The sequence below is a fragment of the Podarcis vaucheri genome (genome assembly GCF_965113315.1).
Source record: "Podarcis vaucheri genome assembly, chromosome: 2".
Classification (NCBI taxonomy): Eukaryota; Metazoa; Chordata; class Lepidosauria; order Squamata; family Lacertidae; genus Podarcis; species Podarcis vaucheri.
The window spans coordinates 6,314,916-6,342,424 of record NC_138760.1 but is presented as its reverse complement, the minus strand read 5'-3'; the positions used below and the strand labels follow the sequence as shown (position 1 = coordinate 6,342,424).

The following is a 27,509-nucleotide window of genomic DNA, read 5'->3' as shown; positions in this document are numbered from 1 at the left end:
CTTTTGCAGGTGTGAAAGAGGGGTTCTTATATATAATCACTCCAACAATATCATTCATAAGAATCAGCATAAATGCACAATAAAAAGGCTGTCTGGAGGGACGCTGAGCAAAGCTACTGTTCTAGAAAGATGTGAAAAGTGAACCCCGCGAAAATTCAGCACACATCCCGTTCCATTTCTTGGCCACACCCATTTGTGACAGAATATTGTGAGTTGGCTTTCATATAAATGGCTGGTCATTACCAATGTCTATGACTAAATATCAGTTGCTAATATTATGGGCTACATGGAAAAGGTTTAATTTGCAGATAATATTAGCAAATGACTTTTTCAGTAGGTTGGGGGAGGCAGAGTTGCACTTTTGCAGAACAAGTGACCTAATAATAATAATAATAATAATTTATTATTTATACCCCGCCCATCTGGCTGGGTTTCCCCAGCCACTCTGGGCGGCTTCCAAAAGAATATTAAAATACTATGATACATCAAGCCACATATTCGGGTGCACTTTACTGAACACGTTCCTTGTTCCTCCGCGTCAGTAGACTTTGGCCCCCTTTGCTCTCCGTCAACTGCCTGCTAAAATCTAGAAGATAATAAAACCTGTGACCTTGTGCTGGATAGGTGCCTTTTTTAATGTCTGGGAGAAAGGCTTTGGAACAGATAACCTTCTTGAAGCCTCTTTTGGCACTACAGTTGTATGATTCTCCACCACGAATCCGCAGACGCCACCATCCCCATTTCATGGAAAACCCTAACGACACCTCAAAATATTTCGCTCTCACTCACAATCTCTCATCCCCAGCATTTAGCAGTCCCCCCTTCTTTGTTATTGACTCTCACACCCAAACTGCCGCTCTTTCATGGCCTAGACCAGTCTTGCTGACTAAGCAACCCCTCCCCGTGTCAGCTCCAGCCACCCTGAGGAAGTCCCACCCGGCCGGCAGTGACCAGAAACTAAGGACAGGAACAGTTTGGCTTCCTGCTCTTGCCGGCGTTTCCCTTCCAGCTGGAGCCAGGACAGGGGGCGATAGCGGCGCATTTCCTAGCTCACAACAGAAGGCATGGGAACTTTTGGGAGGATAGGGGCCTCTCAGACAGGCTAGAGGATTATCAGCAGGCTGAGGGGAAGCGTTGAAGAAGAACGTCCTCATCTAACCCACCCTCCTTTTTTCTTTTCTTGCTTTTCTTGGCCTGCCTGTCAAATGGACCATCACCCAGGTGGACCATTTTCTGCTTCGTTGGACTGATTCCTAGGAAAGCCTGGACATTAAAAGCCCAAACGGATCAGGTCAAGGGGCCAGTGAGTGAAGCATCCGGCTTCCTACAGCAGCCAACCAGCAGACATGTTGAACCCTAAGCTATGTCAGGTTTAAGAGGCCCCATAGCACCACCAAAAGATGTCCCCACCTCTTTCTTAACTTCCTCCCATTTACTTCTTTTTTAAAGGTTTTGGAACAGAAGACAAAGAACACAACAGAAAGGACATTGAAAGCAGAAATGATAAAGGTTCATATTTGCATATATACCAATACAGTGGTGCTCCGCAAGACGAATGCCTCGCAAGACGGAAAACTCGCTAGACGAAAGAGTTTTCTGTTTTGGAGGTGCTTCGCAAAACGAATTTCCTATGGGCTTGCTTCGCAAGACGACAATGTCTTGCGAGTTCCTGCTGGTTTTTTTCCCTTCCCCCCTTTTTCTAAGCCGCTTATCAGCCGATCCGATCAGCAGATAAGCCGCTAAAAGCCGCTAATAGCACTAATCCGTCAATGGGCTTGCTTCGCAAGACGAAAAAACCGCTAGACGAAGAGAATCACAGAACGGATTCTTTTCGTCTTGCGAGGCACCACTGTACATAGGTTAGGATGCAACAAAAAGCTAACACACTAATTAAAACATATATGTAGGAAGAAGCCCATTAATTTTTTAACCACTTAGGTAAAACTTGAAATTTAGTTTTTCTAAAAAATGTCTTTGGAGGCCCTTTAAGAACCTGGGGCCCTAAGCTGTAGCTTACTTAGCTTATGCACTTCCGGGAATTTTACAAAAGAGGGTTTTTTTGTCCAATGTTCCCAACCTGCTACTGGTATTGAGTGGCATATCTCCTGCTACCACCAATCTGGGGAGTCCATATAACTATCATGACTAGAAAAGGTAAAGGTACCCCTGGGGCCCGTACGGGCCAGTTGTGTCCGACTCTAGGGTTGCGTGCTCATCTCGCTCAAGAGGCCGTGAGCCGGCGCCGTCCGAAGACACTTCCGGGTCACGTGGCCAGCGTGACGAAGCTGCAGCTGGCGAGCCAGCACCAGCGCAGCACACGGAAACTATCATGACTAGTAGCCATCAAAAGATTCAACCTCTATGGATCTGTCTAATGCCCATTTTAAAGCTATCTAATCCGTATCACCCCACCTTGGGTAAATTCCAGAAATTAACTGATGTTGAGAAGACTGCTAAAACTCCACACCTCTTCCTCAGCAGCTGCATTTCACCTGGGAATTCACGTATTAGCCAAAACCTATACAGCTTCTTGAATTATAGAAACCATCATAATTATATAACCCAAATTAAGAAGGTGCTTATTCTCTCTCTCTCTCTCTCTCTCTCTCTCACACACACACACACACACACACACACACACACACACTGAAAACAGAGAAAGAACAAAGTCAAGTTGGGAAAATGCACCACTTTATTAACCCATTTGCACACACAGTAAATCTCCTGTCCCCGGCTACACACAGCATGCATGATCCACTCAAAATTAAGTGCTTTAAAATCCCATTGACTTCAGTGGGAGAAATCTGGGCATGTGCTAAACATTGCCATTGGATCTCAATGGGTTTAAAAATAGCTGGCTCATGTCCCACATAACTTGGGTGTCGACTGAAGCCTCTAGTTCTCACTGCTTAGTTCGCCTCCAACATGGATCTTGTTGCTCACATTTCGGAAAGGCCAATAAACAGCCAATAAACAAAGACACACGTCCATGTAATGTTGGCAGGATCTGGTGACTGCCTTAAGGCAAGAGAAGCCTTGAGCAGTCCTCAGAACACTGTGTGCACCGAGGCTGAAGAAGGATGATGCAGAGCGTGTTAGAGCAACAATATCTCAGACCCAGAAAGGGTCCACCAATGACTTACCCAATGTGGTTGGTCCTTAGAGAGATCTCCAGCTCCCTCAGCACTTTGGTGGATTCCTGCACCCTCCGACGGAACTTCTACAAGCATAAAGACCACACTTTACTGGCAGGATACAAGCAATTTACCTTCCTCATCTACAATCAAGCCTGCATATGAGGCTAGGATCAACCATTGGGTTAAATGCATCCGTTATTTTCGTACCTCCTTCTCTGTGTTTAATTCCAGTCCCTGCTTATATCCTCCTATACCCCTTGTTCTTCATAGAAATAATACTCCTTCTGCAAGAACTGGAGGGCCTGTGAGATTCCTTACTATGGCACAGACCAGGAGTAGCCATCTTGGCACCTTCCAGTTGTACCAGACTACAATTCCCATCACCCCTGACCAAAGACCATGCTGGCTGTTGCTGATGGACGTTTGAGTCCAATAACACCTGCAGGGCCACAGGTTCTCCACCTCTGCTATAAAGCCTAGCCCCAGAGTTTGCTTTTCAGGACTAGTATCTTGTCTCATTGGAAAGGGCCCTGCCTGGGCAAGTGATATCTTGGCCTAGGATAGCTTCATGTTCTGTTTTAAGGCCTCTATTTGAAGAAATACTCAAATGGAAGGACCGCCTCACCCTAGTCTGGTAGTGGTATTAACAAAGGGAGAGCAACGGCCTTGGCGCCAACCAGTGGCGTAGCGTGGGTTGTCAACACCCGGGGCAAGGCAAGTAATTTGCGCCCCCTAACCCTAACCCCCAGATGTTGCGCCCGGTGCAGCCTGCACCCCCTGCACCCCCCACGCTACGCCACTGGCGCCAACCAAGTAGCTGTGCTAGTGGGAGACAGCACATGGGAGTCCTGCTAGAACTTCCCACTCCATTTTGGCTCAGGGGTGTGTGTTTGGAGAATTCCCAGAGCAGTGGGCTAGGGGAGGAGAAGGGAGGTTGTTCCTCTTGTGGCAACATGCCCTGAGTGGGCTGCCCTGGAGGGCATCACTATCATATTGCATGGCCAATGCTTTGTTTGATGTTTCCAGTCTTGTAAACCATTTTAAGTAATCTGTGAATGGAACTTGCATACATTAAATATTCTGAGCGTCTTACCTTCCGGGTGACTCCTGGGTCAAGGAAGCTTTTCAGTTTCTGAATGTATGTGTGGGGTGGGTTCTTCACCTGAAATCGTTCCTGTTCCAGGTCAAGGGTGGGCAGGGAAGAGGAAGAAAGAAGAAAGAAGCAGAGGGAAGGAATAATGATTGTTAGGTCTTCAAAAGCACAGAGCCAAGCTTAGCCTAGGTCACCACAGGGGAAAGGTCCCCACTATTTATTTGTTAACATAGCAAGCCTTAGTGTTGCCCTGACTTGCCCCAATGACAACGCTGTCTGGTGGCTTGCTCTTCCTGGGTAATCTGAATTCCAGATGCTCCTTTATGCCTGTATATCTAATAAGCTTGAAAGGAAAGCCATTTCCACTCTCTGCTCCACCCATATACAGTATTTTTCACTCCATAGGGCGCACTGGACCATAGGGCGCACCTAGTTTTTAGGGGGGGGGGAATAAAGGGGGAAATTATTTTTTTCCCCCCAGGCCCAAAGAGCAAAGAAGCCAAGACAGCGAGATGGATCCCGCTCACTGTCTTGGCTTAGTTTTTAGCCGCGGGGCTGGGGCGGGGGAAGCCCGAGTTTCCCCCGACCCCAGCCCCCAGAACGGGTCTGGGAGCGGCGGTGAGGTTGCGCACAACCTTGCCTTCGCTCCCGGAGCTTGCTGGGCTGAGGGTGGGGAAAGCCCGAGTGCCCCCCGACCCCAGCCCCCAGAATGGGTCCAGGAGCGGGGGCGAGGTTGCGCGCAACCTCTCCTTCGCTCCCGGAGCTTGCTGCTATCCACAAGCCTTCTGAGCCTGGCGGGAACTCCCGCAGCGCTCCAAAGACTTGCGGACAGCTTCCTGAAGCCTGGAGAGCGAGAGGGGTCAGTGCACACCAACCCCTCTTGCACTCCAGGCTTCAGCAAAAGCCTGCATTCGCTCCATAGGACGCACACACATTTCCCCTTCATTTTTGGAGGGGGAAAACTGAGTCCTATAGAGCGAAAAATACGGTACATTCTCTTCTGTGGCCTTTTGTCTTGCTCAAATGCTAGCAAAATCTGCACCTTTCCCCTTCGGATTGCAACCTTAGGCAAGCCCCACTGCACTCAAAGGACTTTACTTAACTTCTAAATAAGCATACACAGAACTGGGCTGTAAGAACCTATGGTCTCCTTCTCATGGTTTTGGATCGGTCTAAAGCCACATCATCTGCTGGGAACCCACAGGCGGAGAAAAACGTTATTCCATGATTCCCCAGTCACTGTCCAAGGTGATTTATGGAACATAGGCTCCAAGGTGATTTATGGAACATAGACTCTTGGTTTATTACTACAAATGCATCGCTGTAACCTGGATGATGAACCCACATATCTGTTAGGCTTCCCTTAAAGAGCAGGGGCACCTAACCTAATGCCCTCCATCAGTCCTGACCACTGGCTATGCTGGCTGGGACCTGAGAGGACTTAAGAGGACAGCAACACACAGAGATACCCATGCTGGCTGCTGCTACTGTTGCAGAGGCACAAAGAGCTGCTAATAGGATTTGTCAACTGACTAGGAAAGAATGACGTGGACCACTCCTATGCCATTATCAGCACCTTGATCTGCAAGAACCTCCAAGTTGCTTATAACATAGGGATAAATAAATGGAGGGACAATTTCACCCCACTCTCTTCTCCTGAACCTAAATTTTGTGGGTTTCTTGATTAGACAGGGAGGAATCGTATCACAGTGTATTATGAGTAGCTGGGTGCGTCTATACACTGTAGCTAGGGGCCTGTAGAATTTTCCGAGCTCAGCAGGAAGGTGGCAGAATGCACAGGAGCCGAATGTTCTGGTCATGGTGCTGTGCAGATGCCCCGTGAAAAGTACATGAGCAAAACACTTATGCTCCACAGTAAATGCCCGGCATGGAAGCAACCTCGAAATCAAATGGAAGAGCTTTTCCATTGCTTAGAAACTTTGGTAATTGTGCAGTATATAAATAGCTAAAATAATGTTATGGCCTGAAACAGGCCCACATGGAGGTCAGATGTTTACGTTTTCCCGTTAATCATGTGGGTAACAGGGATACCATTCTCATAACAACAAAGAATTAAGCAGTCAAGTAGGAAAAATGCATTCTGATAAGGGGATCTGGCCTGCTCTTTTAAAGGGAGTCAAGGAACTGTAGCTCAAGGGGAGATGAAGCTGTTTCTGGCAGTGACCCTGTCTGAGTCATCAGCCTCTGCCATGATATGATTTGTAGCTTTAATGACAGAGTGGAATCTCACCCCATCAGCAACAACCACCGGGCAGCCCCACCTTAAAGGTAAAGGGACCCCTGACCATTAGGTCTAGTTGTGACCGACTCTGTGGGGTTGCGGCGCTTATCTCGCTTTATTGGCTGAGGGAGCCGGCGTACAGCTTCTGGGTCACGTGGCCAGCATGACTAAGCTGCCTCTGGTGAACCAGAACAGCGCACAGAAATGCCGTTTACCTTCTCGCCGGAGCGGTACCTATTTATCTACTTGCACTTTGATGTGTTTTCGAACTGCTAGGTTGGCAGGAGCTGGGACTAAGCAACGGGAGCTCACCCCGTCGCAGGGATTCGAACCGCTGACCTTCTGGTCGGGAAGCCCTAGGCTCTGTAGTTTAGACCACAGCGCCACCCACATCCCCAGCCCCACCTTACCTGGTCGCAAATGAGGTCCCATTTCTTCTCGTTGTCATATTGTCGGAGGAGACGAGCCTTGTCAGGAGGGAGGTTCATGGAGCTCTAAGGAGAGGAGCAGAGAGACAGGTGGTGTGGATGGAGTTCTTGGAGTGCTTCCATGGAATACATTCTGGGACGCATGGAAGGACTTCCACTTTCAAGAGAAAGTGTAAGCAAGACATGGGATTGTCAAGGAGCATATTGGTTACTTTCAGCAATGTGTTGACTTAGGGGTGATGGGTCAGGCTGGCAAACTGGTCTGGTCTGGACAGCACAATAATCTACTGACTTGTCTAGTGTCCAGTATTTTAATCAAAAACATGCCAAACCCAGGAATAAAATTACTGAAATGAACCAATGGCCTTTGACCTTTTCAAGAAACGGCCCCCCTTTAATGTCAAAGGTGCAACATGGATCCACATTTACAATGCAATCTTAAGCTTGCCTACTCGGAAGGAGATGACCTTGAGTTCAATGAGACTTTCTCTCAGGTTGGACTTTATAGCAAGGGATAGCTAACTAACTCCAGTTCAGTCAATTTGTCAAGAAGGAAGGAAGGAAGGAAGGAAGGAAGGAAGGAAGGAAGGAAGGAAGGAAGGAAAGAAAGAAAGAAAGAAAGATTCCCCCAAAAGTAGACACAGTGCTGAGGTGGGCGCATCCCAGTCCACTGATGGGCATACACATTGCCCTCTCTGCTTGATCATCAAACCAACCCTCTGATTAATGGAGAGGGGCTAGTAACCCCACTCTGTGTGTTCTGTGCGGCCATCTGTCTACTGCCTGGGTCTGCATGTGAGAATGTGCATGAGAGGTGGCCACACCCACTAGTGGCCCTCAGAAGGTTAGCCAAGGCTGCAAAGGTTTCCCTTGTGTAGGGCTGTCATACGTCTGGATTTCAAAGGTGGAATTGACATCTGGGGTGATTTTTCGAAATGTGGCGCTTTGCCCTGGATCTTAGACAAGTCAATAAAAAAAAATCACAGGGTTTTTTGGCGTTTTTGAAAGGAAAGGAACTCAACAACTTTTGGGATGTCCTGGTTTTTACTTTTTGAAACATGACACCCCTACACTTGTGCCCAAAAGGTTACCCGCTCCTGGTGAACAGGAATGCAGCAAAAATAAATAAATCATGCTTTTATATCCTTTAGCCTACATGTGTCTTCCTCTCTGTCTCCCTGTCTTTATCCTTTCCTTTCTGCTTCCCTCTCTGGTGTGACACACCAGATGAAGATCAAGGTACTCAGTGATTTTTCTATGTCTCTCAGCTCTCCCTTTTCTCCATCCTTGATAACATCTAGATGAAGCATGACTCCCCCTTGCCAGAGGCACAGGCTGGTAGCCAGCAGAGTTACTCCTTGTAGTTAAATCTGAAAGCCGGGAGGGCTGACCCTTTCCAGGTCCTTGCCTCATTCAAGGTCCTTGCCTCTCCAACCCTGCACCAGCCAGTCTAGGAGTTTATAACGCTCCTCACTTTTTGGTAAAAGACTCAGGCATGCTCAATAGTATTTCCCTGTACTGCAGTAAGAAATTCAAGAGAGTAAGGGAAAAGAGAAGAGGCACCACGTCTCCTTCATACAAGGAGGAAATTAGGACATTTATTTATAGCTTTTTTGAAAACATGTGTGCCACTTTTGGACTATAAAAGCAGTACAATGTGCCTGCAATATCTCCTCTACCAAGCCAAGGAAGTGTTCATTTGCAGGAAATTTAAGAAATCTCTAAAAATAAAACCAAACATGACTCACTCCAATACAATCATGAATGGCTTGTGGTGCCCTCAGCTACCAGAACAGCCCTGTTCCAGAGCTTCACACTGAAAACTGATACTAGGAGCAGCTTCTGGGTATAAGAAAGCCAGGAAGAGCTAAAGGTTGCAGCATTCCCCACTCTGCCCTTCAGGCAAGAAGACCTGGATTTGAAACCACATGAACTTCAATTTGGGTTCTACTGTGAGGAGGCAGGATGCTGTCAAAGCACTGCAAGGTAGCTGGGAAATAAGCATTTTGGGAAATAAGCATTTCCTGCATTGCCTCCTGGGCAGAGCTGTCACTCCAGTCCAGAAGGAGATTTTAATTACCGTATTTTTCGCTCTATAAGACGCACCAGACCATAAGACGTACCTAGTTTTTGGAGGAGGAAAACAAGAAAAAAAAATTCTGAATCTCAGAAGCCAGAACAGCAAGAGGGATCGCTGCACAGTGAAAGCAGCGATCCCTCTTGCTGTTCTGGCTTCTGGGATAGCTGTGCAGCCTGCATTCGCTCCATAAGACGCACACACATTTCCCCTTACTTTTTAGGAGGGAAAAAGTGAGTCTTATAGAGCAAAAAATACGGTATCAACCAAGACGTGTGGCTTTCAGCCCTTTTTGCCTGTGGTTCGTTGTCAACAGTGGTCAAGGTGGAACCTGTTTGCTACAAGAAAGCTGCTAGCATGCTATGGATGAACTGGAGAACGAATGAATGAACATCGTTCAAGTCTCCTGTGAGCCCAAAATGCCATCTGCAGAGAAGGCCGCCTGCTAGATCTCCAAATGATTCACTTTTCTGGACTTGCTTCCTCCAAATTAGCCCCCCCCCCCATGAATAAATCTGCTGGGTGTCACTGGATTCCAATGCAGAGGTGCAGTAGAATTGCCCACTTTCGGGGAGGGTCTCCTTTGCATCTCTTCATGAGTCACTGCTCTGGACTCAAAACTGTTGTTAATGCAGAAACCCAAAGAATAAGTGGGTTATGTGCCCCTCAGTGGCTCCAGCCCCAAATGTCTCATGCATAGTTCTTGTTTCTGGGCATTAAAAAAATAATAATCAACTACTATCTAGTATTCTCCCCACCACCACCACCACCGCCACCACCACCCATAAAGAGATCAAAACATCACATTGCCTTTTTAATTGAATGAACTATTCACATGGCATTTCTAATTCAGGCTTTCCCCTTAACCCATCTCCCTTGCCCTATATGAAAAGGGGAAGGAGGAAAAGGAAAACTCTTGAACAACGTGTATGAGAATTGCCAGATGGAATATGCCAACAAAGGAGATGAGTGTATGCGATGCTTTCAAGGGATGCCTGAAACCCACAGGCAGAGAACAGTCTGTACCTGTCAATGCCTCACCTTAATCAATCCCTCATATTATGAGATGGGTTTCACCCTGTCCTGTTATGAGTTTGGTATAATGGTTTGGCAATCACCGGCTTCATTTTCTGTGGATATCTAATCAATCCCTTTTGGGGAAACCACTAAATATTTCACCATGACTATTTCCTTGTGGCAGGCAGTTCCACAGTACAGCTTTCTGAAAACATCGCCTCTGGAGGCATTGTGCCTCAGCCTCCCCACTGGTAATCTAGAGGAAGATGAGAATTTGCTGATCTAAGTGGAGAAGGCTGTGAGTGTACACCAACAGATAATACGGTGCTGGTTTCCAGCCCCAGGAGAGTGCTTTAATGCAATAACAGAGAGGACGGGTAAAGAAAGGTCTCAGGTTACACAGGAAAATTAAATAAAATGAAAAGTTGCGTCATGTTATAATGGGTTTAACAAACACAGTTCTTCAAAGCCTGGAACTTGTTCAACTGGGGCGGAGGGGAATATGCCCATCTGAAAATTCTTGCAACCCACTTTCTAGCAGTCTGCTCTAATGTTCTCTTCATACGGGAGAACATGAGTCAGTCGCACACAAACACTTATCCCCACATTGCCATCATACAGAATATAATCTTGTCCCAATCACACACTAATGCATACAGACATACATAAGTCTCTCTCTCTCTCTCTCTCTCTCTCTCTCTCTCTCTCTCTCTCACACACACACACACACACACACACTCTCACACACACCCATTGAGTGTACCACTGAGTGAGAGCCAACAAGATAGAAGTCTAGAGGCTAGGTGGTTCCTGGGTCTGGGAAATAGGATACAGTGGTGCCTCGCAAGACGAAATTAATTCGTTCCGCAAGTTTTTTCTTCTTGCGAGTTTTTCGTCTTGCGAAGCACGGTTTTCCATAGGAATCCTATGGAGACCGTCCGGGGACAGAGGGGACCTGTTTTAAAGCAAGGGAAGGGGCAGCGGGGAGAATCGCTTCTCCCCGTTGCCGCCCCTTGGTTCAAAAGGGGTCCGGGGAGAGAGTGGAAGGTGCGGGCGCCTTCCCCTCTGTCCCCTCTTTTGAAGCAAGGGGCGGAGGGGAGAAGATCGCTTCTCCCCGTTGCCGCCCCTTGCTTCAAAAGAGGTCCAGGGTGCGGGGGCAAGCTTCGTTTTGCGAAGCAAGCCCATAGGGAAATTCGTCTTGCGAAGCAACTCGAAAACGAAAAAACCTTTCGTCTTGCGAGTTTTTCGTCTCGCGAGGCGTTCGTCTTGCGGGGCACCACTGTATTTGGTTACCCTAGAGAGGGTTTCGCTCCCCGCAAAGGAGCAGGTCCATAGCAGTTAGCGGCTGCCAATATGCCACCAAGCCAGATTTTATGGGTTGCTTTTTACCTATGAAACCCTAAATAACTTGGGATCAGCTTGGCTGAAGGAGTACCATTCTGCATATCAGCTTGCCCCCTGCATTAAGACAGTCAGACAGGGCCTTTCTGGTCATACCACAAACTCTAGAGATTTACCTAGTGGTGCCCAGAAGAATGGCCTTTTCAGTGGTGGCGCCCTTTCTGTGGAACCATCTCCCCTGTGAACTGAGGGAAGCACCTCCTTTAATGTAATTTTGGTCCTTGCTGAAAACACATTTGTTCTCTGATGCCTTTGCTGGTTGCTTATACCACCTGGTTTCTTTTAACTACCTGCCATTGACTTAAGTGTCTGCCGTTTTAGTCTGATTTTTGTCAATGGATTGCTCCTGGGTTTCACGCATCTCCTTGTTATTAGGTACGAAAGGTGGCATAGGAAAAAAATTAACACACCATTTATTCCTGTTCCCATTCATGCACATCCCCATACATTTTCTTGCACCATTCACAAACTTGCCCTTTAGACAATGAACGTGCACACATTTATTCCTTCCTACCATTCCTGCTTCCGCCCAGTCCAGGGTACCATCTATACACACACCCAGAACTGATTCATAACGGGGCCAGTTCTACTCAGAAAAGGCAGACTCTGACTCACTCGCTCTCTGACTCCTTGGAAATGCAAGGAGGACGGGAGTCTCAACAAAGTCACTTTTGTTCTAGCGGGGAAGGAATCAGAAGTGACGAGAGCAACCACGAGAAGGCAAAGGGCCCACATCGCATTCCTCCAAATTGCTCTCAACAAAGCCCCTTCGGCCTCTGCAGCTGCCAGCTATGGAAATCTTTCTTACTTCTCCCCATGCCGATAACGGAAGAGGCACGGCTGTGCATTGCAGGGGCCTCAACATCAAATGGGTTGCAGGGCCCAAATTCCCACCTAGCGGATGCCCAGGGACTATGCCCATTACTTTTTAAGAAGTAATGCCAATTCCAAACCATCAAGGCTAACTTAGTCGAAGAATAAACTTTGAGGGGGGAAATAAGAGGCACACTCCTTCCTTTGCAGCTCTGGCATGCATGCCATCTGGTCTTAATCATTTCTAGTACTCCACTATCCTGTTCCCAACCCACAACTGTCCTGCGCTGTGAATTTAGAGGGAATGGGGAGGAGAGGCCCAAGCAGCTGTGCCGGGTGCAGTAGCAGCCACTGGTGACTCAGCCCCTTGGCCCTACCCAGGGGATTTGCTTCCTAGGGCTGCAGAGGAATTTGCCAGGGGTGGCACAAGCCAGTTAGATGCCCTCAATGGATCCAATAAGGCGCTTGCCACTCGTGGTACCAAAGACTGTGGGTTGTGGACAACAGGGTTGGGGGGGCTATGCTTTCCCTGATGAAGACGGCCACCAACTTAGTTGGGTTTACCTCCACTGTTGGTCAGAAGAATCCTAGTTCAGAAGCCAAATCTGAAACCTGGGGGTGGTCCCTGGTGATGTCATGGGGGTGGACCCTGGAGACGGAGGTTAATTGGGAGAAGGGAGCAGGGGAGGGCAGCCCCCACTGGGACATTTTGTGGCAGCTCCCCCACTGACAGAAACCGAGGGTGGAATTCCTGCAGCCAAGTGCTACATTTTATTTTATTACAAATATTTAATGAATTAACGAAGATTCAAACATATCAGAACACTAGTACTTTTGTTTCTGCCATTTCACATTGATGTGTGATGCCCTGTCACCTCAGCAGTGAGTTCTTATGTCCCCTCACCACATGATCTTTGGGGCCACGGGCCCAACATTTGCGGGGGGTTGTGTTTGGCCAAAGGATGGAGCCAGAGAGTTGCAATGTTGACGCCCTTTGAAAGATTTATCCTTAGGGCCCCTCCAAATGACCTCTATGTGGAGCATTCATCCTGATTTGCTTCCACAAAGCCTATGCAGGGCTGAGTTTATATGCAGTCTTTATTGAGAATTCGCTTTGATTTGTTTGCAGAGCAGTTACACTACAATGAGTTTTTCATCTGGATTATACATTTTCTCATTAGCCATTCATTCATCCCACATTTTTCAATGCACTGTCTCATCACTTTCCAGACTGCAAGAAGCCCAGGTTTTTGTTTGCTTATTTAAAGTGGATTTATTTATTTATTATTTAAAAAAGAGCATGTTGATGCATAAACCTAAAGTTCTGGCATTCAACCGAATCACTCCCATAAAATACTGACAGTCTGGAGACACCCTTAGTATAATGTGCTTCCGATTCTACTGAGCATGGTAAGACTTACTTACCCCATGTTCTAGTATAATGCTTAAGAGTGTAATGTTTCTCTCTCTCTGAAACACACACACAGAGAGAATGACAACTGGGACCAAAACACTGCAGTACCGAGTACCGGTATTTCTCAACCCTCCCTTCCATCGTCAGTCACTCAGCACTTTGTGCAGCCAGTGAGCATGCTCAGTCCTTAATAGTCCTCATTACAGGGTCTCCCCCAAAAGTGTTTTTTGTACTTCTGCAAACCTTGGGATTCTGCAAATCTGAGGTTTCCCCTCCTGTAGTTTGTGGATGGTGCCATTCTGGCTAAGGGTTGGCAGTCGGAGAATTAAGTTTGCTATTTGTAAACAGGCTGATTGTGGCCTATTGTACACAACTGTTGAAAGGATCCCTGAGACAATGTAAGTGAAACACACTGTACTGCTGGAGAAATGTTAAGTACAGTGGTGCCCCGCAAGACGAATGCCTCGCAAGACAGAAAACTCGCTAGACGAAAGAGTTTTCCGTTTTGGAGGTGCTTCGCAAAACAAATTTCCTATGGGCTTGCTTCGCAAGACGACAATGTCTTGCGAGTTCCTGCTGGTTTTTTTTCCTTCCCCCCTTTTTCTAAGCCGCTAAGCCGCTTATCAGCTGATCCGATCAGTAGATAAGCCGCTAAAAGCCGCTAATAGCGCTAATCCGCTAATCCGTCAATGGGCTTGCTTCGCAAGACGAAAAAACCGCTAGACGAAGAGAATCACAGAACGGATTCTTTTCGTCTTGCGAGGCACCACTGTATTTCTTCTTCCTCTAGATTTTCAGCTGCATGCTGACTCTGACTAAACATCTCCAGGAGTCCTGGTTAGAACCTGGCAGGCACGAGAAACCAAATATGACCTGTTGGCAATGAGAACGGAAAAGGAGCCTTCAAAAGGAGCCTTCATCTGGTCCTGGACATACACTTGGGACAATCAGAAACAAAAGCCTGCCTGGCCCCCTCATGACCCTCCAAAGGCCACATTCGTCCCATCCTGAGCAGCAGCTGAAGAGGCATCTGACCTCAACCCAGGAGGAACGAAGGAAGCCTCTTCCTATCAGGTAAGGATGGAGGAGAAATTTAAAGCCAAACCTAACAAATCCACACCTTCTGAAACAAAATGCAAACCAAAACACAGCCATCCTTTGACATTTGCAGTCATCCGAATTTTGTGGTTTCCTCCTCCAACAAAGAAATGCCATACTTTTAATGCACGCCTGAAGTGCATTCTGGCTAGCTTTGTCATGCACACCCGGTGGCTGCCATCTCCTCACACCTGGCCACGCTTAGAGGCACCTTAGCTTTACTAACAAAGTCACTGTGGTGCTAAGAGGTAATTTCATTTATGCAAAGTCTCACTGCATCACAAAGACTTATGTTTCCTGTCTAAACCAACTTCCTGTGGTTCATCAACCGCAGACACGGAATGGTGCTGTCACTTATTTCCTGAACTGATAGAATTGGGGCTGGGAGGAGGAGCAAGGCATTCTGGGTAAGCATGCCAGATTTTTAGCTTAAAGAGTCTTTCTGCCTTGCCGCCACATGAAATGGATGCCAGAGGCAGCACCTGCAGGCACCTGGGCGGGCTCCGGGTGGGTGGGTAGAATAGGTTCCCTTTTCAGATTGTGGAGACAACTTGGGCAAGACAGATGGTGCTTCTTGGCTTTGATTCAGGAATGATAGCCAGTAAATCTCAGATGAAGTTTCCAGTCCTTGATAGGCTTGCAAAAATGACCCTATGAACTGGCAGCCTGTGTTAAGCACTGCTAGATCTTGGCCACTTTCCTTTCTAGAAGGCCTCTTGCGAGAGAAACAGATTGAAGTTCCCATGTTCTCGCCCTAAAGGAGAATCTAGTAGACCAGAAATAATGGTTGGAAGGCCTTCTTTGGAACTCCTGATTAACAATGGCGGGATGGAGTCATACTGTTATTCATTCTCTTGCCGTGTTCTAAAGTGGGCCTCATGTTGTGGGACACCTTTTGTGGCAATGGCAGGCACACACTCTCTGCCTCCCCATGTACGCACACACAATATCTCTTTGCTGAAAGCAGGAAATAAGCATTCAGACTGCACACCCTGTGAGACTCCTGCAAAGACCCTTATCAGCACTGTAGGCCTAAAGGGAGCAGTTGCTATGGCAACATGCCCTCAAGCCAAACTATGTTTGTTGCAAGGCTGGGGGGGGGCACCAAAACAAGGAATTTGGCACCCACACAGTGTCACGATTCTGGAACTGAGCTGGGTTCAACGGTTAACCTGGCCGTGGATTACCTGGGAGGCCATCTTCAACACATGTCAGACTACGTTCCCATCATGTAAAATGGAACAGAAATACCCTACCTCACAAGACCAGTGTGGTGAAAAATGAGATATGGTACAGTAAAGAAATCAAAATATGCAGGGCTAAGATCTAAATGTGAAACATAAACGGTACAGACCTATGCATTTATTTTTAGAAGGAAGCCCCACTGCGTTCAAAGGAAACTAATCCCAAATGAGTGTGTATAATATTGAAGTCTAAGATGCAAAAAAAGTCAAAAGTATAAACTGGAAAAATATATTATTTACTGCTGAATCAGGGCAACAGATGAAGCAATTCTATGCAAGGGGGAAATGGGAAAGAGATCTAGAAGGTAGGATCTGGAACATGAATGGAGATAGGTCTGGAATAAAGTCCAGACAAATATCATCAGCTCCAATCTCATTAAGCTTTTTCAAAGTTCAGTGCCAGTGATACATGGATACCCATAGGCAGAAACATTTATACAATCAGATGTGGTGTATGATCCCTGTACGGTATTGGCAATGCTATGCTGACTTTATGCATACGTATTTTGGGAATGTTCTACGGCAGATGTGTTTTGGAAGCTGGCTATAAGATTCCCTGGATGAATGACTGCATGTTTTATTTCACACCCTTTGGTGCACAAATGATCTTGTCCAGTTATCTGAGGGGGAGAGCTGCTAATGTAATCTTGGAGTTGGTTCTGAGCTTGCCAACTAGAGCAAAATCATGTATCAGCTGCAAGGTGAGGGGGGGGGGAGAGGGAGAGTTCTCCAAACAGCGACCTTGCAAAGGGTTCAGAGAACATGTGGTCAAAAATAGTTAGATCTAAACTGGCACATATTATTTTTATTATTTGTTGGAATGAGGAATATAATTATAGCGCTAAGCCATATGCTGTGTTTTCAATATTGCAATGAAGACTCGGACTGTTACATAACAAGAAAGTATTCTGAAACATAAGTAAGCAAGCAGTTGTTTACAAAAGGAGCAGAGGGCAGTGAAAGGGGAGGAGGCGTATAACTAAGTAGGGAGCTATTGTGGGGGGCAAATAAAAAGCCTTGGGGCTTCAGACTGAGCCCCTGAGCCAGCAATTACCTCTTCCTACCGTAGGACACATGCACCCAAGCAACAGAACCCACGTAGCTTTGCCCCATGTGCTTCCGAGGTCGTGTGAATTAGCCCTTAGCAGCGTGGGTGACACATTCTTCTGAACTGGCCTTGCACCCATCTCAGTCAGACTTTCTGCAGAAGCCCAGGCAGCTGATTACTACAATGCATGGAGCTTTTCCAAACAAAGTTAAGATCCAGCCACTATTGTCATTCTGGCGTGAACGGGAAATGGAACGTCATGCAGTCACCAAGTTCCTTCCCACCAGCATCTGAGATCTGCTCAAGGCTGCCTATCTTTTTTAGAATCAGCCAAAGAATAACAGCGGTTTAGGGCAAGGGGTGGCTGTATCCTTTAAAAAAGGAAAAAAGAGGCTCCATTGAAGAAGAAGAGGAAGAAGAAAAGCGAGTGTGGGCGAGAGGAAAAACAAAAACAGAAGAGCAGATGGTGGTTTCTTTCCAGCGTGGTTTTTTGTTTTGTTTTTTAAGTCGAGAAGTGGGGAGAGGGAATATTGCTGTTCAAGAGAAACAGAAACGACATTGTTATAAAACTATGTTGCCCGAGAGGTAACAAGAAGACATTAGCTGATCAGCTGACGCTCTGGGATAAGGGACTGCTTTTTAAGGAAGGAAGGGTGGGCAAACATCTGTATTTTCAATTGACACAAATGCCTGGCTGCCTGATGCAACTCTCAAGCAAAAGGTAAAAATATTCTGAAGCATAATTGCCAAGCCCTGTCCCCACACCCTCTGGAGGTGAAGGAAGAGCAACATAAGGGCAGATGAAAAGGGGTTTGGCCTTGCTAAAACACACACACACACACACACACACACACACACACACAGGCATTTAACAAACCGGAACTGGTCCAATTTGGAGCATCTCCCAGGGGATAAAGGGACACACCCTGTGAAATATACTCAGAGTCGCAAAGTGATTTCATGCTCTTTATTCAGCTCATAGTGGTGAGGAGGAATGAATGAATGTCCCCTCAAAGTATCTGCTTTATATACATTATTTACACAATGGGCTGCACATGATTGGCTAATTCAGGAATTCTACTGTAAGCCAATCAGGTTGTGGATTCACTTATATCTGGAGCATGATTGGGTGGTTCCTGCCAACCAATCATACTGCTGCATTGTTCTAGGACCAATCAGACTGCTGCATTCTGAATCCTATTGTTCTAGGACCAATCAGACTGCTGCAATTTGGATCCTATTGTTCTAGGACCAATCAGACTGCTGCAGTTTGGATCCTATTCAACTCAGTACATAACACCCTGCATTAGAAAGCAGCAGGCCAGCAGAATGGGGGGTGAGAGGAAGGTGCAAAGTGGTCTCAAGCTGCTTTCCAGAGGCCAGATTCCAGGGGTCTCAGTGCAACTAATCTTGCCTATATTGTATTAAGTCGAGATGGACAAATCTGTCAATTTTAGTTTCTCATTTTTTCAGCCTATGGTGCGGTTCTCTCTATCAGCACATCAGGTTGCAATTTGAAAAGAAAAAGGAAGTCTGCATGAAAATCGGTCTCCTAATATATGCATTTCTGTAGTGTACACAATTATGTTTAGTATATGCATTTTTGCATTCATTTTGCACAATACATGTATTTTTGCAAGACATTTCCCATTATATAATCCTTTTTTAATACATTATTTTAACTAATATATGCATTCTTTGTGTGACCTTTCCCTAACAGGCTCTTTTTATTTTGGTACCCATTTTTGGAGGTTGGGAGATCTGTATCTTAGCTTTTCCCCATTACTTTTCTTTGTGTAATGCTTTTGCTCTCTCTCTCTCTCTCTCTGTGTGTGTTTGTGTGTGTGTGTGTAGTGTGAAAAATTTAAACATGTTCTCTCTACCATGAAGTGCTGCAGCCCAGGAAAGGGTTTGGCATTTTATCTGTTGTTTGTGTAGACCAGGCCTTAAAAGAGAAACAGAAGAAGGATTGCAATAGAGGCTGGAATGTCTGTATCTATGAAGAGTTAAACGTCCAGATCTGCATACTTTTCTGTGGTCCTTCAGACAGAATATTCAAGTGGCTTCCTATCCTAATACCAATCCTGTATTGTAGCCATTTCCAGAGGAGTAGCCATTGCAGCAAAACAATTCAAATAATTTTCACTTAAGAGTACACCCTTTAAATTAATGGAAAGAAGTAAATCATAGTCATTAATTTCAGTGGGTCTACTCTTGCGTAAAGTCAGTTGACTGCAATACTATTACCCCTACATTGCAGCTTCTTTTATACCTGTGCCATTTTATTTCTTTGATTCATATCCTACTTCATCCAAAAGTATTGGAGCAGTTTACACAATATTTAAAACTGTACATTAAAATTTCAAGATTGCGGGCAAGTGAGAGGTGCAGAATCCAAAGAAACTGAATTTTCGTAACACCTACACCATGTGCCTATGCTTGGTGATGACTGGGCAAACTCACGGTCCTTTCCTTTGTCCGCATCCACAGGACAACTGAGTTACAACAGAGTTCTTTCTAAAAAAGGAGAAAGAAGGCATCTTGTTACAGTTCTTGGTCCTTGTAAGGTTCTCGCTCATGTGGATTTCAATACATAAGGAGCTCTAAGCTGGTTGCTCCAGCCAGCTGCATGGCTTTAAACAGCCTCTTTTGTTTCAGAGCAGAACAGAGTCTGAAACTAGTGTTTTTCTACACCAGTAGTTTAGAAACTTTTACCTTTTGTAACTAAGGAACATTTTGACTGCCTGTGCATCTTATCTGACGCTGTATGGAAAAGCACATGAATCAGACCTTTAAAGTGTTTTGTAAGTAAACCATTTTATGACTTACCAAACGTATGGTCTAGCTCCACACTAGGAAAGTGGGATAGCTTGGATGGAGCTTTTAAAGGGGGACATTTTGGGACTCTCTGCAATGGCACATTTTTAAAAGGTTTACAGCCTACAGTATATCTTCACGCTTTCCTTTGCTGCGTGTTTTGTGGTGTTAAATCTCTGCTGGGGTTCTCTGACCAAAGAGGACTTGCCCCAAACTTGGGTCTTGGCTTCCAGGATTCCAACAGTCGTCTGGTCAATGGATGGAACCAAGATGTTTCTCACCCAGAGATGCATTTTAAATAAAAGGACACATTCTACTCATGTGAAAACATGCTGATTCCTGGACCCTCCGTGGGCCAGACTGAGAAGGTGATTTGGCCACATTTGGCCCCCGGACCTTAGGTTGCCTACCCATAGTCTAAGGGAAACTGAAACTAAATGCTTCCAGAGTCCTCTTCTTTGTCAGGTGGGCAGAAGGGAAGGTGTGAGCCCTTGGCTTGTTGCAGTTTATACGTTATGGTTACCAGACATCCCTGTTTCCTGGGGACAGTCCCTAGATTAACAAATCTGTCCCCGGGCAAAATCCGTCCCCGGAATGCCCCCGGATTTCATTTAATGTTCCCGGATTTATATTTTAAGTGTTGTAGATTTATTAGTAGGCAATGAATGTTGCGTGATTGGTTCAACGGCACAAGACACATCATTCGGGAACTTCCGGTGAGGCAAAATGGCGGGCGCCACGGCAGCGAGCAGCTCCTGAAGCCAGCCAGTGCCAAGTGCGCTACCAGGCTGGCTCCGGGCTGCTGAGACTGCCACCACCGAGGGGGAACCAGGGATGCCCAGCACATCAGCTGGGGGAACCGCTGACACACACACCCATGGCCCAAATCGAGCTGAGAGCGAGAGCGCCCGGCCAACCGGCCGACTGCCCAGCGCTGCTCCAGGGCCAGTAAAAACCCTGGAGCCGATGCAGGGAGAAGTAGGAGAGGAGAAGGAGAAGGAAGAGAGAGAAAGAGGAAGGAGAAAAAAGAGGGGAGTCCTGACCTTGCCGCACTGCTGATGAGGAGGAGAGGTAGGAGAGCAGCAGGAGGGCAAGGGCAAGGACAGGTGGCCGAGCCCAGGCCAGACCCAAGCCTTCTCCACGGCGGCTAGCGCTCCAAGAGAGCAGGCCAGGGCCCAGGGGAAGGCCATGCGACAGAGACCACAGAAAAGAAGATATTACTTAATATATATATTTTTTAAAAAAATAACTTTTTTTCCTCTTTTCAAAAAAAAAGGTGTCCCCGGATTCTTTGAGAAAAATCTGGTAACCTTATTATACGTGTCATGATAAACCATGGTTTATTTGACAAAACAGGCAGGTTGAAAGTATTAAAGCAACAGCTCAGAAATAACCCTCCTCCCCATCTTCATTTGCTAGCTTTTAGCTGAGATGACATCTGCACAATCCTTATCTGGGGGGCTGAATGCGCTCAGCTGAGTTCCGCAGTCCGCATGCATTGAAGTCTCTGGTCTACTCCGCCCTCCCTCCACCTTTTCTCCATATGGATGACTGGGACAACTTCAGGAGCCAGGCAGGCCATGCTACCAAGTTGATTCCAGGGGCAGATGTCTCCATGTTACACAGCAACTCTCCCAACTCTCCTGTGCGCAATGCCAAACTATTAGGAAACACGTTCCCCGCCATGAACTTTGTAAGTCATGTCCTTGTAAAGTGGCAAAGTCTGTTGCTGCTGGAGAGGGAAGGCAGAACAAGAAGGGAGAGACCAGGGAGACGTCAAGTGTGAATCTGTGTGCGCTGTCAAAGAGACTAAGTAAATAATGTAAGTAAATGATCCCTGGATGACTAGCAACCCCTTCGAAGGCTCTTGGTCGACAAAGCTACCAGTCTCCCATGGGAGGCTCAAGAATGCTCTGTGTTTTTTGCTTTTCTAAAAACAAATTCTCTGCCAAAATCTGCACCTGGAATAAAGTCTGAAAATGTAATTTTCACTTAAATTCTTGTTGCAAGGAAAAGGATGAGGAGGGGCACAGGCTAGCTAACAGAACGTTTGCTCATTTTCCTGGTTGCGAAGGCTCTTTTAAGGTCTCAAGCCTGCTTCACCAACCGCAAGGGCTAGAATCTTGGAGGAATGGAGGGCCTCTGGATTCTGGGGCAGATACCAAATTTTGCACACAGAGTATACCCAGCCCTGGCCCTGTATTCAGATCAGAATACAAACAAGAACAAGAAACCAGGAGGCAGGAGAAAACTACTCGCCACCCGCCTTTTGCACATGTGCTCAGGGCAAGCGCACAAAATCTCATCTGAAGCTCAACTCCTCCCCACCCAGCCCACCCCCCCACACCCCACGTGTTGCTTGGCTCGAACTCTAGAGCTGTAACTTCACCTCCAAAAGGCCCAGACAATGAAAGAGCATGTTAACTCAAGCCAGCTGGACTGAGTGTCCCCCCACCATCCGCCTGCCACATACAACCTCATTTGTTTACCTCCTGTTCTCCTCCTTTTAGCTCTTCCTGAACTAGATCAGCTTTCAAGGAGCTAAAATTACACCCCACTCCCTCTTCTTTTTTTTACTCCTCCCCCAGCCTTCCATGTGCACGTACGTGTGTGTGTGTGTGTGTGTGCGCGCACACTTTTAAAAGTTGATTTGGGCAGAGCCTTGGCGTTTTACCCCGCCCCCATCCCATCAAGCAGAGGAAAGGAACCCATTCTTATCTCTCCTTCCAGATCTGCCAGCCTTGTAAGCAACGCTTAGCTACCATTTCCAGTTTCTGTTAGGTTTTCCCTCTTCCTGGTCCGCCTGCCCCAGGCTACCTCTCATGCCAGGGGCTGAAATGAGGACAAGGTTTGCCTGTGGCACGTAAATAAACATGGAAACCCAAGAGAACTTCCTCGCTCTAGAGCAACAGTGTTCAAACTTTCTGCCTGCAGGGAGCACATTGCACATCGGATTGTCTGTTGAGGGACTCCTGCAACGTGGATCAGAGTCACGGCAGTGGGGACGGTGGGTTTAACGCTGTTTCCCCAATCCAAATCTCCCTCCCTCCTGGAACTGCTGCTACTCACAGAAGGGGAAACATATGGACACAATATGGGGGTCTGTGCCCCTGAAGAATTTGTGCTGAGAAAAGGCTTAGAGATACACTTCCTTCTTTAACACAACATAACAACTAGGTTGGCTCTAGATGTCCACACATGTGCATCTAGGGTTGCCAAGACGCTCCAAAAGTTGTTGACTAGGGATGATGGGAGTTGCAGTTCAGCAACATCTGGAGGGACCTTTACACACCTGGTGTAAAGGCAGAAAATGTACAAGTTGGAGTTCAACAGCAATGAAATGGAGAACTTCAGTGGATGGGGAACTTCAGACTCGGGAGCCTATGTAGCCTTCTGCCTGTTCCTCAGGCCTCTCCTCAGGCCATGCCCTGTCTCTCAAGGTCCTTTACAGTGGTACCTCGGGTTACATACGCTTCAGGTTTCATACGCTTCAGTTTACAGACTCCGCTAACCCAGAAATATTACCTCGGGTTAAGAACTTTGCTTCAGGATGGGAACAGAAATCGTGCTCCGACGGCGCGGCGGCAGCAGGAGGCCCCATTAGCTAAAGTGGTGCTTCAGGTTAAGAACAGTTTCAGTTTAAGAACGGACCTCCGAAACGAATTAAGTACTTAACCCAAGGTACCACTGTATTTGATCTTAAATAAATGCAAAATAAGCACAGTGACTTACTGCAGAATAAGCTTGTGTAGCCAAGTGACATGAAATATTGTAGTAAGAAGTTCAAACCACCCCCACAGAGCTGCCAACGTTAATCTCAAAACACATCAGAAGCACTCCACGTTAATTTCAGAGTGTCTGCTTCATTCTAACCTGGGGAAACATTGCCTTAATACCTGTTGTTGTTGTTGTTGTACTGCTGCCACTTAAGAAGAGTGCCTTCCCTGCCGAGTCCTTCCAGTGATATCAGGAGCTACGCTGTATTACCACACTCCTCTGTTGACAACACTATGGCATGGCGAGGGCCAAAACATCAAGGGTCTACACATGTATGCTGTGTACACACCGTGCATTGAAATCGCACACCCCTGAAATAATCCTGGGAACTGGGGTTTACCACTCACAGAGCTACAAATCACAGCATTCTTAACATACTACACTTCCCAGAATTCTTGCGGGACAGGATGTGCTTTAAATGCATACACTGCTGTAATTCTGGATTCCTTCCACGTCAATGGCTTCTTCATCTTTCACTCCTTCCTGAATACTATACCATGCAGCAGAAGGGCTCAAGCAGAGACACCACTTCCACAGACAATATCTGCGGTTGCCACCATCTCGTATAAAGTGGGGGAAACGGCTCCCGTTCATTTATAAAATAGCCCGTTGCCAAAAACTCTGGGAAAGGGAAGGGAAAGAAACAGGAAATATATCTAGAGGTCAACATCTTGCTCAGGAACAAGGGAAAGAAGGCACCGATAGAGGAACAAAAGGAGAAAGAGTCTCCCAAGGGGCATGAAATAATTTTATTCAGCTGAACATGCTGCAGTTAAAATCTTCCATCAGAGGCACTACAAAACATAGCACTTTGAGCTCTTTCTGCTCTGTGACTAAGTGATTTTTTGGCATTATATCTTTGTGCACATGAGAATTTCTCTCTCCTGTAGTTTAGACCAGTGTTTCCCAACCGGTGTTCCGCGGCACACAAGTGTGCCGTGAGATGTTGCCTGGTGTGCCGCGAGATGTTGCCTGGAGGGAGGCGGGCGAGGGCGTTTGCTTCCCGGAGAACTTGTGGGATGCCGCCCCTTCCCTGGGCGACGCGACGCCTCGCGACTCCGGAGTCAGTCCCGAGGGCTCTCGGAGGGACTCGCGAGCGACGGCGGGGCGGCTCCGGGGCGCGCTCAGTCGGGCCGCCGTGCGCCCCCGCTGCAGCTGCCCGGCGTGGAGCGCGACGCGGAGCCGGCCGGGCTTGGAGGCGCCCAGGTAGGGCCGAGCCGGGCGGGGGCGGGGAGGTCTCGGTCTGCTGCGGGCGCAGGAGGGCGAGTGGGAGAGGGGGAGCCGTCGGGTCTCCTGGAAGGAAGCGAGGCGGCGGCTGAGGGGGATGCAGCCCCGTCCCCAGCAACAGGCGCTCCTCGAAGTGAGGCCACAAGTCGGGGCTCGGACAGGGCCTGGAAGCAGCGGCTCCGGCTCTTGGGAGCGGAGAAGGGGACTTCGAAAGCGGCCTGAAGGAGAAAAGCCCCGATGCAGCGAGAGCGGGGAGCGTGCTGCCTTGTCCAGGCCTCCTCGCTTTGTGCCGTCCGCTGCCGGGAGCAGGACACGGGGGCTCCTCGTTCGCATGCTTTCCCGGGTGATCGGTGAGGGTTAGGGTTAGGGTTAGGGTCCCTCAGTCCCTCGCTTTGCTGCCTCCTCCCCCCCCACCCCCAAAGCTTGGAGGTTCCCCGGCAAGGGGGAGGGGAAAAAATTGAAAACTTTCACTTTCGTGCATCCCTCCCGGCGTGACGTTGCGCGCTGACGTCACGGGGCTGTAATGGTGGTGTGCCGCGAGATTTTTTTCATCAAACAAGTGTGCCTTTGCCCAAAAAAGGTTGGGAAACACTGGTTTAGACAACATGCTCAGACCCGGTTAAAACCAGTTGGCTGGCAACCACACCAGTACTAGCCATGAATGGTTCTGCTTGTGACCAACTCTGGGGTTGCGGTGCTCATCTCGCTTTTATTGGCCGAGGGAGCCGGCGTACAGCTTCTGGGTCATATGGCCAGCAGGACTAAGCCACTTCTGGCGAACCAGAGCAGCACATGGAAACGCCGTCTACCTTCCCGCTGGAGCGGTACCTATTTATCTACTTGCACTTTGCCGTGCTTTCGAACTGCTAGGTTGGCAGGAGAAGGACTGAGCAATGGGAGCTCACCCCGTCACGGGGATTTGAACCGCTAACCTTCTGATCGGCAAGCCCTAGGCTCTGAGGTTTAACCCACAGCGCCACCAGCATCCCTCTTGTGGGCTATACTCAAGGTTAACTGAGCAAAAATGACTACACACACTCCAAAGCAGCTCCATCAGTTGCTTAAAGTGCATGAACTTCCAGGGGAATTCAAACAGCCATGCAGCCGTCTCCTCTGCCATTCCTCAATCACAGCTTTTGCCCTATGTGGCCAGAGACATTTTGTGAGTCCCTGGGAAGGAAGGTGATGGAGAACCTTTGTTGATTATTTATTAATCATCTAAAATTACTGGGCACCACAGAAAAAATAGCACTTCCAAGCCAACAGACTGACAATCTATAGTTGCAAGGCAAACTGCAGGATGAATAAGCTGATTGCTAAACGGAGAATAGTTACGCCTTCCCCAGCCTATCAGAATGGAAAGCTAGATCTGAATTAATGATCAATTCAGTGGCTGCCTGGAAAGGAGAATGATAAAAGGACAAAGACAGTGCTGGGTAAATATAAAGTTTATTTTTGCTAGGCTTCACTTATAGTTGTTCCTGGAACCTTTCACAGCCTATGTGCAGCTCTACATATGTAGTAAAAAAAAAGGGATGAGTTAATTTGAGGATGTGCTAAATGCATTTCCTTCGCCACTTAAAAACAGAATGAAATACCATCTCACATATACCTGGAAGAGGAACTTCTGGATCACGTAGTATGATTCCCAGACCAATTTTGAGAAACAAATCACTTGTTAACTCTGGAAAGACAAGTGGGGGCTGCAACGAAATGTTGTAGTGTGGAGTGCTCTTACTCAGCTTTCCAAGATAATCCATTCAATTCCAACTTGGTTTTCCATCTCTCTACCCCTGCATAACACGGTCAGCATTCTGTGGCCACTAAGCATTCTCAGTCCCTTTAGGTTTGCCAAGGATCCCCTTCAATTTAGCCCCCCCTTTTGTACTTCTGCAAACTGTGGGTTTCCACAAGCCCCTTATTGGTGGATGGTGTCACTGTGTCAGGCGATAGAAGAACTAACACTCACATAATTAAGTTCTCTATCCATGTTAGTTTGCTATGACTATACGCCTTGCCATCCCCTCCAAGCTCTCCATACCAGGTTCTTGCTGTGCACGAGGGCAAGTACACTGTTCCCAATTCCTCTGGCCTTTAAAACCCTCCCTTAAAGGCTTCTGCTGCCAGTGGCATTTAAATACCCAAAGGGACTGAACTGAGCAAAATGTACCGTCAGCTGAGACCTTAGGCCAGCCCGGCATCATGCGTCGGGCAACTCATACTATGAGGCTTTTCATGTTCAGACTTCTCTCCTTCAGGGAACCCTTTTCCACACTGGCTTGCCTGACCAGGAAGCCCTGCGCACTGCAGAGGGTTCTGCGACAGGTTCTTGGGGCACAGAGAGCACACCCGACCTCTGACGGCAGGTTCCATAATCCCCAGGCACTTTTGCCAGTGTTGTGCCTTGCACCCATAATGTAGAGCAAGCTGTTTTCAAGTTTCACAAGGTGACTCTGAGTTCTTACGGGAAAGGGAGGCAGGCGGGGGGCGGAGAGGATCTATCTATTTTCTCCACACCCTGTCTAAGGTGCAACTACGGTCTATCTGCTTCCAGCAGGCAGGGCCACACAGAGCTAAATATAGGTCCCTCATAATTGAAAGCCCTGCCTTGCACAATGGCTACTTTCTGCCCTCGTAATAGAACAAGCTTTTTTTATTTTGGTAACAACTCAGGCC

The 27,509-nt window shown here is 47.4% G+C and overlaps 1 protein-coding gene and 1 long non-coding RNA gene across 10 annotated transcripts in view; both read right to left on the bottom strand.

Annotated features, from left to right (window-relative positions):
* The window catches only part of FMNL3 (formin like 3), a 104,068-nt gene that overhangs the window by 50,333 nt on the left and 26,226 nt on the right, over positions 1-27,509 (bottom strand). For all 8 annotated transcript variants that reach the window (XR_014215000.1, XM_082205507.1, XM_082205506.1 and 5 more), the window contains exons 2-4: positions 6,883-6,966; positions 4,231-4,311; positions 3,144-3,220 (exon numbers count right to left, since the gene is read on the bottom strand). Coding sequence is in view for 7 of the 8 variants with exons in the window: in XM_082205507.1 (XP_082061633.1) it covers positions 3,144-3,220; positions 4,231-4,311; positions 6,883-6,966 (242 nt within the window). In the remaining variant the exon portion in view is untranslated. The remainder of the gene's footprint in view (positions 1-3,143; positions 3,221-4,230; positions 4,312-6,882; positions 6,967-27,509) is intronic.
* LOC309523000 lies at positions 21,153-24,471 on the bottom strand. Of its 2 annotated transcripts, none has more exons than XR_014215197.1 (2): positions 23,726-24,471; positions 21,153-21,561 (listed from the first exon to the last, which is right to left on the bottom strand). It is a non-coding gene; the product is annotated as an uncharacterized lncRNA (long non-coding RNA). The 2 variants fall into 2 exon arrangements; XR_014215198.1 differs by lacking the exon at positions 23,726-24,471 and adding an exon at positions 22,319-22,398.